Genomic DNA, 13,627 nt, shown 5'->3' with positions numbered 1-13,627 from the left:
ACTAACCTCTCATCGGCCTTGAGATGGTAAAACAACGTATCTACATCCAATTTCATATGACCCTGCCCCCCTGCCTCACCTCCCACATGGCCCTCAGCTGGCGAGACCCCGCCCCCCTGCCTCACCTCCCACATGGCCCTCAGCTGGGCCCCCCCCCCCCCCCTGCCTCACCTCCCACATGGCCCTCAGCTGGGTCCTGAAGGGTTCCTTGAGGAGCTCCTCCTTCTCCCACTCCTCCGTTCTCTTGTTCAGTCGCTCCAGCTCCTCTCGTCTCTCGATGATCTTCTGCTTCCGCAGCATCTCCTCCTCGTCCTCCAGGTCCCGCCGCACCATGTTGGCGACGGGCGTCGACGCGGCGTTGTTGTCTAAAATCCTTTGGCTAAAACGCCTCCTCCCTGATGGAGTAAGATCCACAGAGGATGAGAAAAAGAGGCTAACCCATTAAAGGACAAGTCCACCTTCATATACATAAGGATTGAGAGAATGCAGTAATATACGTAGAACACATCAGTGAAAGTTTGAGGAAAATCAGACAATTCGTTCAAAAGTTACGAATTTTTAAAGTATCTGCGCAGTCACTGCTGGATGAGAAGACTACTAGAGCATATGATGTCACTTGCGTACAACGATATAAGGAAAATGAAAGGAGAATTTCACAAAACTTTACTTTTTAAATAAAGTGCACATTTCTTCGACTTGTTACTGACGTATGTTAAGGGTAATATCATTCCCCCTGCCTTCTGAAAGAGAGAAGTCGAGTGTTCTTTTGTTATGCGAGAAAAATGAAAATATGTTGAATTTTCTTTATTCTTTCTTTATATCGTTGTACACATGTGACATCACAAGCTATGGTAGTCTTGTCATCCAGCCGTGGCTGAGCAGAAACTTCAAAAATTCATAACTTTTGAACGGATTGTCCGATTTTGCTCAAACTCTCACTGATGTGTTCTACTTATATTGCAGCATTCACTCAACCCACATGTCCATGAAGGTGAACTTGTCCTTTAAAGAACAAGCTGATTTTGCTATAGCGCACATTTCCCATAGACACCTGCCAGAATATACTCAGGACTAGTATTCAATGGGTTAAATAGTTACTATCTGAAAACATCTAAGGTGGTCTTCTTGCTTACATTTATTCATTTCTCCAATCCATGTTTCGTTTCTAAGAGAATTGTTCCTGTCAAATTGATTGTATCAATTTGAAATTAAGAATCAACATTCAGTTTTAATAGAAAACTACCCCATAAGTTTAAGGAGTTTTTTGAAGGAGTTTTGTCAAATCTTTCAAAAAAGTACACAAATTGCCTTACTTTCATCTTCTTTTCTCTGATTTCTTAAGTTCAGACAGAATCTTATCAAATATCAAATTTTCAAGGTTTGCACCAAAGTTACGTTTCAAATTTTTAAGCAATACGATTAGGTTTACAGTCGTCTGGAAGACTTCATCAGGACATTGAGTACAATGGTAAAACAAATCGTAACACACTACCGTGAACCCTACCTGATGAAGAGGAATCGGATGATGAAAACATGTATGTTTTCTCTCTGATGTGCCTGCATCAAAACAAAGAAAAAAACGATAGAATGGATAAAATGATTAATAGTAACAAATCAAAATGCATGAACTCCACCACACACAATGCTAATTGGGAAGTCAAAAATAATGTACATATTTGGTGATAAGCATCAAACTTTGTTGCTTAAAGCAACTGAAGCCCAGTAATGAACCACTTCATTCACTTGTTCCTCCTATTTAGTTTCCTAGGCAAGAATTCACCAGTATTCATCAATCATTAGTTGCTAGCTAGGTTGAGCAAGCCTCTGGCAAGCTATGTGGTTGTTAAGGCAATCTTTTGAGAACAACACATGAATAGAATTTGAAGAGATTACAGAAGTAGTCTACTACCAAGCCTGTTTGAAGGTAATGATTACAGACTAACTGTGGATAACTTGCTCAAAATAACTGTAAACGCATGAATTTTCACGCTCTGCCTGGTAAACTGAATATAGCGTGTTTTTTATTCCGCGTGATCAAAACATACAATGTCACACAATGTAACCTTATAACAAGCCTAAAACTTTGGATGTTTTTATTCTTTCATTAGTTTCTTATGAAGCACCAAATCTCTACACAGCAGAAATTTGTATCTTTTACAGTATTGACTGGCTTCTAATGTTGACTATAGAATATTACATCACAATCAAATGAATGAGGCCCTAGCGGTGACAAGTGAACCCTACCTTGAGAGAAGACCCAGCTTGCGCTCAAAATGCGCCTCCAGCGTCTCGGCCTGCCGCGAGACTGGGTGACTGAGGCCGTTGTAGCGGTAACAGTTCTCCAGGATCAGACGCACGTCGGCCACGAACTCGGTGATGGAGGGGTAAGCGCACTCCTCAAACTTTTCCTCGACTGAGAATGAGGTCAAAAGGAAGGAAAAGAAAGAATTGAATACTGTATACGCCATATATTCGGCGAGTCTAAATTTTCGCAAATCAGGACTTCCTGACAATTTCACGAGTGGTTAAATTCGCGGTCATGGGGTCCTGTGCTGAACAGACAAATGTACAGTGTATACGCGTAAGTCACATTCATATCGGCATTAGAGTCAAAATCTATTTTTAATTTCGCGAATAGCAGCTGACTCGCGAAATTCGCAAAAATAAAAACCTCGCGAAATATTTGCTGTATGCAGTATACGACCGTCATCGCATTCCTCTACCAACGCAAGCTATTATGACATCATCGGAAAAGTTCATCATTTGAGCACTGTGTTCATGCTAAGGGTGAGGCTAGTGTGTCCTCGCCTAGTGCATGGTGCATGTTGTGTTCTGGTATTAGTAAAGTTTGATTGTGTTGAACAACAAAGACTAGAACAACTGATGGACAAATTACCCTTCAGCAATGTAAATGAACACTGATCATTTAGGCCCGAATTCACGAAGGTGGTACAAATGAAACCATGGTTTAAACCATGGACAAAAACCATGGAGCATCAAGTGTCGCATGGAATATTTCGTTACGAAATCAGTAATTTCGTCGATGAAATTATTATTTTGTAACAAAATGAACATTTCGTCCACAAAATGATAATTTCGTTAACGAAACGGTCATTTTGTTGACGAAATTACCAATTTCGCAACAAAATATTCTGTGCGGCACTTGGTGCTCCATGGTTTTTGTCCATGGTTTAAACCATGGTTTCATTTGTACCACCTTTTTGAATTCGGGCCTTAGTGTTTAAGCAGTAGCTATAATGTTGAAAATCATGGGCACACATATTGCAGCAGATTAACAAATTGCTCCTCATCAAAGTGAATAAACACCAATTAATTAAAGGGGATGGCTAGTAACTGATCAGTGGGAATGCTGGGGGATGATTGTTTCAATCCGTGTGAGATTCATTTAAGAGTACATTACATATTGTTGTGTGAAAACTATTTGCTTCAGAATGGTCTCATATTCAAGTAATGTGCAGTTTAATGTTTCAAGGTTAGCATGCCTGTACAGTGACGGGGCATTAAACTGCACATTACTTGAATATGAGACCATTCTGAAGCAAATAGTTTTCACACAACAATAGATATATAATGTACTCTTAAATGAATCCCACAAGGATTGAAACAATCATCCCCAAGCATTCCCACTGATTCCCATTGATCAGTTACTAGTCATCCCCTTTAATGTTTGAGAATAATCATGATAAAATGACAGACATTAGGTGGGATAAAACCCATGGACTCCTGATTGCTAGGCAGGCATCATAACCACTAGACTACCAATCTACTAAGGAAGATGAGATCGTTGATAGAACTCACTCTTTCCCAGCCACATTGGTTTCTTGATCCTATCGTGGTAATCTGGGAGGTTAAGCTTGACCGGGTCAACCTCCTCGATGAATGGCCAGGCAAACGAGTAGCAGCGGTCACTCATCAGGTCAAGAAGGATGCGGTAACCGTGCTGCAGATCCAGCGGCTGGCGACGAAGGATGGCCACAGCTGTGGGGTCATCACCTGATGTCCGCTGTCACACAATATTTGAAATATTAAAGAGATCATACATAGCTATTTTTCAACTGAAGCAAAACTTCTTCTTGGATTTCTCCTACTTTCCCATATTTGTACATGAACCTTTATCCCTTTGTACTCACTCTTACCTTTATTTTTTGGTCTGCTGGATGTGATGCGTCTTCAACCTTAAATGAAATTAAACAATCCAAAATGCAACAGGAGTGACTACATGTATATTTCATATTATAGACAAAAAAACAAAATGAGCAGGAAAAAAGGGCATTGTACTTTTGGAACCCTACTGAATGAAATCCACATGAAAGAAAGGGTTTGCCTGCTTTCCACACAAATTATAGGCAATTTCCCTACAAAAGTACATTTCAGCCAGCTCCAAACCAGCATGCCGCTTGCCCTTTGGTAGGCCTACATGGGTTCACATAATCCCTTTCTGATGAAAACTACAAGTTGTATGTTTTCATACTCATATCAATGAATGAAGAACAGCGCATCAGACACATCAACATTTTTACTAGCAATATCTCAACACGATACTGGTCCTGGAGGCAACAGTGTCATCTCTTGCAATGAGTACAGGGCAAGTAGCGAGCGATTAGTACCTTTTTCTGTGGTTTCTCCGTTTCTGTAGTCTGGGAGCTGCTACAGCTGTCCTCTTCGTCATTGTGGTATGTGATTTTCAAATGTACAGGCTTCTGATGGAACTGGGCACCTGTCAAACAGAAATTGAGGATAACTTGGTCTCATAAAATGTATCAAAGGCAGGGCTGCACACTAACTTATTTTTTCTACTGGTCGGACCAGTCGGACCAGTAGGTACCCAGTATTTCGATAATTTTACTGGTCCTTTCCCGAAAAGTTACTGGTCCGATAGTGATTTTTACTGGTCAGGGACCGTCAAACCAGTGCCAGTGTGCAGCATTGTCAAAGGCAACATCTACTTTTTCAATACTGCTTTCCCTATTCAAGGGTCCTTCTATTATTACTATTCTTATAATGACTGCTTTTTGCCTGCTTATTTGTTTTTAATAGTTGGTTAGTATTAGTTTGTTTGCTTACAAAAGCATTGCAAGGTCTTATTTCAATACATGGACACAGAGGACCAGTGTGGATAAAACATCTTGTACAAAGATGTACCTTTCAGGCAAAGATCTCTCATTTAAAAGTAAGTCTATCCACTATGCCACAGGACTTCCCCTTAAAATCAGCAAAAAAAAAAAAAAAAATAATAAATAAATACATAACAATAATAATTAATACAAAAAAGGGAAAAAAAGAGAATCGAGTGAACAATCAAACAGAAACAAAACAGAGGGGGGAAAAAATGTTCAAATGAAACAACAACTTCAGGATAGGAGAAGACCAATTCTCAAAAACAAAAAGAAAAAGATAATTAACAAAATAAAATCAGTTCTTGCAGACAACAAAACTGGACTGTCACAAGAATATTTTGAGACCTGGGTCCTCTTTTGCCATAATGTCTTCATGTCCATGAACTGTTAACAAAGGTTCTCTATCACTATCAGTAATTCCAGAAGTGGTAAATTCATACAGACATAGAAATTGGAGAGGTTTTGTCTTGTGTGATCATCATAAGGTTGTTAAGTCTCCACATCAAAATTTGGAAATACTTCCTCATGCTCTTCTCACCAATTTTGCCATAACACTTCACTACCCTACCCTTGCCAGCTTATGCACAGGTGCACAGTATTCCCACCACTTTCCAAATGTGTCTGTATCCCTGCAGATTCAAAATTCTAATTCTTACTCAAAGACGTGCTCTAGTGCCCGTCACCTCGCTTGTGATTAGCTGCACATCACATCACAGCGCTGAGTGACTCTCTATCCAGAGTTTTTCAGCTTAATCAATCCAGATCCAGAGATCCAACAAATTTGAAAGGGATCGTATCCAGTAGTTTTTGGTTTAGACCTAACTCCAGATTTCTAACATGTTTTAGTGAAATAATGACAAACCTCTTTTGAGTTATGAAAGAGCATGATAACTCCAAGATGGATTAAACTTTTATTTGATGAAAATAGGTTTTGATATGGCTGAGATATATATAAAACAGAGCAATTGTAATAAAAGGTGGGACCCATCCTTTATTAGGAAAGTTTTGTTTTACTTTGTATTAGGTTATCTCAGCCATTCCAAAACCAGTTTTCTAATAAACTTTGAATTCCACTTAAAGGGTGATTTCTTGGTATATAACTTGTTAAAAGTTATCAACCAATATTACACCATCTCTTTAAGCTAGCAAGGGAAGGGCAGTGTAGGGTGATGTGGTGTGGCAAAATTAGGAGAAGGTGGGGACATTTGTGACCCGCTACAACAAAATGGTCCTAAAGTCGGGCACGGTCGATTATTTGAAAATTGCATGACACAATTCCCTAATCATTCTGCTTTAAATTGATATATAACACATCTTATAAAAATAATCGCCTGCGGAGATATCGATGTTTAAAAGAGAGCATATCGAGACGTCTGGGAAATCACTGTTTCGAGAAAAGCGCCCTTAAAGTTCTCCTTGCGAAGCAATCACGATCAAGGGACACGCAAGTCAGTATTCACCAACGGACAATAGAAGGTAAGCCCTAGCAACCCCCGAAATGCTCATTCAAACACAGCGTCGGCGGTCTCCTCACCGACCAATCAGTGACCAGGATGCATAGCGCACCCCGCTAGCACGCACCAGTCGACTGAACAGTGTGCGAGCTTCACGCTTCGGTTAGCGGCAAGCAGCAAACTGACCAATGAGATCACTCTGGTTGTTGTTAGGGGCGGAGCCTACGTGTGGCGCTCAATCCAAATGTTTGAACCCGTTTCTGCTTCGTTGAAACGGCAAAAAAACATGGCCCAGAAAAACGCTATTTTTTGGTCTTTCCTTTAATCATTTTCCTTCAAAAATTTGACAGATGATAGAAGACATGTCCGACTCTAATAATATGTCAAATTCAGAAAATCTTAAGTTTTGACCAATTTTGATGCTCTGACTTCAAACTCGATTTTCACGGCTTCGACCGTGCGCGACTTTAGGACCATTTTGTTGTAGCGGGTCACATTTAAAGGAAGTCTTTTCCAGTATTCTACCATGGTTTCTGCCTACAGGTATCCAGGCTCTACCTACCACCTGATCTTTCGGCCGTACTCTCGGACTGCTCAGGCTGATCCTGATCCATGGAGGAACTGTCATCTTCCTCATCTTCCTCATCGGTCTCCATGGAAACAGAATCCGATTCTATCTCATCAGCTTCACTCGCCGAGTCCATAGCCTGGTCAGACTGGTCCATTGTGGGTCCTAACAGGTGATGGAAAAAACACAACAGCAAATGAATGACAAAATGAAAAAAGAAAAGAAAAACTCACACATAAACAAAAACAAATCAAAAACAGTTACCCGTAAGTTCTGAGCGTTGAAATATGCCAGTATCACCAATTCCAAGCAACGGAAGTCTTCTGAATTCTCATTAACATCAGGTCATTTATTGACAACATAAAGTATATTGGCAGAGCTCTCTGTCACAAGCATCAACCCATAGCAGCAGAGAGACAAACTTTGCTGAAAATTGAAGTTCTGCTGTCAGTGCAGTTTAATATTTAAAAAAGAAAAAAAGAAAAAAAAAAGATATTGAACTATCCTGTGAGAAAAGAGGGAAAAGACCTAGAAAATACCACTATAATGATAAATAAATCTGGCCTGGTTAGGTTGTACAAAGATAAATTCAACACTTTTTAGGTTGGCTGGGTCTTGGTCATGACCCCATAATATAGCCACCTGGCGTGGAATTTGGCATCAAACTTACACTTGATGCATCCGTTCTTCTAAATTTTGTCCAGACCAATAATACTTGCCCCCCCCCCTCCATTATCAGCATCTACAAGTTCACTGATTCCAGAGCAACTAAAAAACTATGAGTTGAATATCTAGGTTCTATACGTTCTAACAAACACCATGCGACAATATTAGCAATACCACTACCACGGTAGACTCTATAACAAAGATGTTGCTCGGAAGTGACCCTGCCTGTACGCTGCTGTAGTGTAACATTATTACTTAGTACTGTTAGTCTCTTACTGTAGCTAGACCTACCATACATAAAGTGTGAAACGCGAAATGTTCGCATGCATTTTAATTTTGCAAATTCGCGAGAGCCAAGTTTCGCAAAAATTAAAAAAGCAGGCTGAAGATCTCGTCTACCTAGACCTTTGACCGAAAGATCGGTCTGTATCTGTCCGTCGGGGAATGTTCCGCGGAGACTGCGTCTGGCTTCACGGATCCCCTCCGTATACAGACCGAAGTCAATGATGCCAGCTCCTGTGTGGCAGTAGCGCACAGATCAAACGTTACGATAAACCAAATTTCAGACAGCTTTTTTACATTCAAACAAGTTTGACATGACATGACACATTATGCAGCAATGTTTGGGGTTAATTTCTCACATTTTGCAATCGAAATACTCACAGTAACGCGGTTATAATGCAGAAATGTTATCCATATATATCGCAACATCGCCGTTCGCTAGCAGTAGGTCGCCATTTTGAATCTGTAAACCAATCACATGCGAGGTACTTTATTAAGTAAAAAAAACACGTAGAAACTACCTCGCATGTGATTGGCTAATAGATTCATACTGTATGTTTCTACAATTTGAACGTGACGACGCGACGGGCTGGTTGATGTGTGTTTTGCGTTGAAAATTCGACCGAAATATTGGATTATTCATTAATCTGGTGAGTGTAGTCTATTCTTGAATAGTTGATTTAACTATTCAAGCATAAATTTGCCGACCTAGGGCCGTGAATTAGACGCAATCGAGAAGGGTGAGGTACCTCACCCAATTTTCCATAGAGACAGTGGTTAAGAACATCCACACAGCAATGGGTACTACAACCTTCCGTCTGTCTACGGAGGACGGCGTTAATGGCAAAATACAAAAGAGTCCTCCGGACAGACGGATCTTTCTGTCTACCTAGACCTATACTATAGACATCAATGCATTGAATGTCAGAGGCAACTTTACTCGGGAAAAATTCATGCTATGGAGAAATCTCATAATCTAAAAATGTTCATCAAATGTCATACTTTTTCACCAGATCTAGTAGGTGTTCTAGATCTACTACCATACATCTACTAGAGAGTTAATTACAGATCTCGATTTGAATGCAGCCACAATTACAATTAAATACAAAGCTAAGTTTTTCATAATCATAAATGTCCAGCTGTCGATTTCACTTTTCAGCTTGGTTTTGTAACCTGCTATTAATAATGCTATGCTAACCACTTTATCATACACTAAAAACCAAACGCCAGACATGCACAATTGCCACAAAATTAAGAGTAAGACTAGATTTAGTCTAATCTAACTTTTGTTAGTCTACCAGTGAATGACAGATGTACAGAAGAATTTCTCAACAAGCATAGGTTGAAGTATATTCATTTATCTAGACCATCTAGACTAGAATCATGGTGCTCTTCGAAAATCGCGCGGTCACTTAAACTTTGGAACACACACTTTTGACATGACCGGTGCAAAGGATGATGATTAGCCCGCTACACCCGGCCAAAATCAAGAGAGCAACAACCTCCTCTTTCCACTCAACTTTCTAACCCGCCATAGACAATACACATCACATCCGAGCTTTCAATGATAAGACACGCGCGCACATACACACATTCGGCGCAATACCGGCAAAATTTCATTTCATTTTCGTGGGAAATAACGAAGAACACAGCTGATGTAGACTTCAGAAATTATTAACTTTTCTACATGATGACAAATATATTCATGAAAATATTTACCTTAATCTCAATATTTCGAAAACAGAGAAAAAGCTGGCCACAAGACAAACACAGGTCTCGACTTCGATGACCACAGGCTAAGATATGTTCTTCAATTTTAATGTGTGCGTGCGTACATATAAATGATTCGTACACGTGCGTATTGTACCTAAATACGCATTTACTGTACTGTACTGTGATATGTGCGAGTCGACTGGATCATGGATTCGATGACTGCCACAGAGCATTTCACAAACGTATTACATACGCACACAGAGCGCGCGTGTCTTCTGTGTGCGCGTGGTGCTATTGGTAACTTCGGTGCGTGGTGAGGGAGAGCGTTACATGGGAGATAGTAGCGCACCACTACTTTGGTATATCATTGGGATTAATTTCATAAATGCTGCCCTCAAACTTTGCTTTGCCGGAGGATGGGGAGGATGAGGTGCGAGGAGTAGATAAACGGGGAGGTCGGAGGAAGATGAAGACTGATGGAGGGAATGATAGCGAAGAAAGAAAGCATAGAAGGAGAAGAAAATAAAGAAGGAAAAAAGAAGAGAAAGAAAGTAAGAAGAATAAGGAGAAGAAGAAAAAGGAGGTGAAAAATAAAGAAAAAGAAGAGATGGAAAGGGGAGAAAACAGTAGTGGGGGCATTTCATGAAGCATTTTGTCCGACAAAGTTGTCGGACATCTTCGCTCTCAGCCAATCAGATGCAAGGATTTCAGTACCTTGTAACAGTTTGTCAGAAAAATGTCCGACCAAAATGCTTCATGAATGCCCCCTGGTCTAAAAGCTTGTCCCGGTATGAGAAAAAGGAGGAATAATAATGAACGAATCAGCAAATAGTCCAGTGGAATTTTTACGGTGTTGTTTTTTCGTGGTCACTTCCTCCGTTTTGTTTTGTTTTTCTTTTCTAATGGACTAGGGGTACTGAATGATTGATAGATCTGTTGAGGGCAAATTTAGAGGGCTCATAATAAGCTATCCCACCCCGCATCAGGTTCGAATCCAAGATGGATCCTGAATAATATAGCTGTATGCCCATGTCTTCGGTCATGGCTTTTGCTACTGATTACTGATTATATCAGTGCTTATTATGTCGATACATTGCATTACTTTATTAATTTCAGGTTTGAATAGATAGTTTATTAATCTCCCCTGGCCTGAGTATAGTAGTAGGTCCTTCGTCCGCGTACAGTAATATCGTCGGTACAGTGCACTCCCGTTTATAACGAACACAGTTAAAATGAAATTCCACGGTTATACAACGAAGTACATGTAAAAATTCATCCAGCAACATTCTCCACATGGTGTATGTTTATTGTTTATTTGATTGGTATGACAAATTTTTGATATACCGAAAGAAAACTGCTGGTCCCGAGAACTTCCTTATAATGGGAGTCCACTATACAGTATAAACAAAGAGCCAGCTAGACGGGGCACTGAGGATTGAAAGAAGACAAAGACTAGAGAGGGGGGAGGGGAAGAGAGAGCCAGGAAGGAATACAAATTAATGAACAAAAATATTTTAAAATAACCCGTTGCTTCTGAGATTACTCGAATTCCGATTCTTTTAAAATGTAGAACCACTCATAATATCTTCTATTGCTTTTACCAAGCATTATTTCAATTGATACTGCCCCAACATCCATTCATGCATCATTATAGTTCTACTTAAAAAGGAAAGAAAAGGTAGGCATTTTGTATTACAAACACATGTATATCGTACAAAATAATGATAATCTGTAATAGCTGAACTAATCTTTGTAATTTTCAGATTTCCTAGCTTTCCACATATTTGAAAAAAGTCACATCTCACTAGGTTGTACATTTGACAAGTTAAAGACAATGAAAGTTGTTGATTTTTTTTCTTTCAAAATCGGATATGACATGACTGTTGCTTAATTATGCTGTTGGTTTTTGCTTTTGTTGCTGTTATGAGTTTATTTGGCATAATTTATCACTTCGAAAATAAAAGAATATTTACCATGGTATGCCATTTTGTTGAGCTATCAATCTTGTTTCCAAGCAACCACATTTAAAGGGATCGTATATCGTTTTGGTGGAGACTTAACTTAAGGTTTTTATCATTTTTTTTTTTTGGTGAGATAGTGAGAACCTCTAATGAAATATGAAAGAGCATGACTACACATACTTGTAATTCCATGAGGATTTCAACGTTTATTTGATGAAAATTGATTTTGAAATGACTGAGATATCCAAAACAGATCAAGAGTGATCCTAATAAAGTGTGGGACCCACATTTTTTACTGTACGATCATTTTGTTTTACTTTGTTTTTGGATCTTTCAGCTATTCCAAACCCAATTTTCATCAAATAAACTGTGAATTCCTCTTCAAATGGTATGCTCTGTGCTATTTCACAAGTGTTTTTTTTTTTTTTTTTTTTTGGGGGGGGGGGTATCTCACAAAATCTCGCCAATTTTCATCTCCACCAATACTGTACCATTCCTTTAAAGTTAATAGGATAAAACATTATTTCATTTCCTCTCTGTGGCACTCTCCTTGGTTTGTGATAAAATTTGTAACAATCTTTCTTTCAGTCGATACTACTCTATCAACATATTATATATAACCCTCTTAATAAAATTCATTATTGATGCAAATGTGCCTTCCTAATAGCATCCCTTCTATTTAGTGACATTCATGTTCAATATTAACACCTCTCACATACATCAAATTCCCATAGATGAACATTTATGCACATCCAAAAACAACACGCACAAACACAAAAATTATTATGGGTAACTTTTGTATTTCAGCCAATGATTTTAATGAATAATCATATAAACTTTTCTTTGTTACGATGTCACAGGTTCTTGAAAACATGCTTTTCAATTATTTGAATCAATAATCACTTGGTGTAAATAATATAAACTGTTTCCCTTCTGCAGGCAAACTACTACCCAAGTGTGTTCAAATGAAAGTGTTAACACTGTGAGGATTGTCATACCTTGGTATTGATAAAAAAATCTATGAACTGACAAGCCTTGAAGAAAAGGCCACATGGGTTTATAAATTGCACTTTCACATTTTATTCAAGACTAACAGTGAGACGAGGGTTGACACTGTGACAGATTTGGACTCAGACGCGGACCACTCTGCTCTCTGTCATGTTAGTACCCTACAGTGGTAGTCTCAAATATTAAAGTAAGAAGGCCTGCAAAAAGGCTGGGAACTGCTTGATATACTCAATGTTTAGCAGCATGTTGTACCAAATTGCCTACATGCCCATTATCAGGGGCGGATCCAGGAATTCCACAAAGGGGAGGCGCCTTTGCAAAATGAAAGGGTGGGGGGGCATGCACCCCCATTTTTTTTTTTTTTAACAAAAAAAATAAAAGAGGGGCGCACTTGGTGCCCCCCCCCCCCCCTGCATTTCATGGTATTTGCTCCCTAACTGAGGGTGTATAAAATTGATCAGTATAGATTTGGCAGACTCTCCAGACTTTGGAGTAATGTGTTACAGGCTGCAGAGAAACCAGTTAAAACAATAAGCTGGCTTACAACAATCTTTGGCATTCCTGATTTTCCACAGCTTGACTCACCCCGCCTCATCTTTCGTACATTTACAGCGAGGTACCAATTACAGCAAGGTAAAATTGGTGGCCAATTAAGCAGAGACCTCATCCAGTGATAAAATCCATAACACCTCTACAATTCAACAAGTGGACTTTAACCCGTTGAGGACAGACTGATTTCGCTACAACAGGCATTTCCCATAGACATCTGTCCGAGTATACTCGGGACTCGTCTTCAATGGGTTAATGATTTAAGTTAGGTGAACAGAGTTATAGAAG

The 13,627-nt window shown here is 39.4% G+C and overlaps 1 protein-coding gene across 1 annotated transcript in view; it reads right to left on the bottom strand.

Annotated features, from left to right (window-relative positions):
* LOC139722435 (uncharacterized) overlaps window positions 1–9,926 on the bottom strand; it is a 32,352-nt gene extending 22,426 nt beyond the window's left edge. Inside the window, exons 1-7 of the mRNA XM_071633732.1 lie at window positions 9,828–9,926; window positions 7,155–7,325; window positions 4,629–4,738; window positions 3,820–4,024; window positions 2,245–2,413; window positions 1,505–1,557; window positions 172–395 (exon numbers count right to left, since the gene is read on the bottom strand). Of these exons, the coding sequence (XP_071489833.1) occupies window positions 172–395; window positions 1,505–1,557; window positions 2,245–2,413; window positions 3,820–4,024; window positions 4,629–4,738; window positions 7,155–7,317 (924 nt within the window). The 5' untranslated portion in view covers window positions 7,318–7,325; window positions 9,828–9,926. The remainder of the gene's footprint in view (window positions 1–171; window positions 396–1,504; window positions 1,558–2,244; window positions 2,414–3,819; window positions 4,025–4,628; window positions 4,739–7,154; window positions 7,326–9,827) is intronic.
* Between the last annotated feature and the right edge of the window lie 3,701 nt (window positions 9,927–13,627).

The sequence above is a fragment of the Diadema antillarum genome, unplaced genomic scaffold, assembly GCF_040938485.1.
Source record: "Diadema antillarum isolate AM-2024a unplaced genomic scaffold, OU_Dant_1.0 scf00000014, whole genome shotgun sequence".
In the NCBI taxonomy this organism is placed as follows: Eukaryota; Metazoa; Echinodermata; class Echinoidea; order Diadematoida; family Diadematidae; genus Diadema; species Diadema antillarum.
This window is presented reverse-complemented; position numbering and strand designations above follow the sequence as displayed.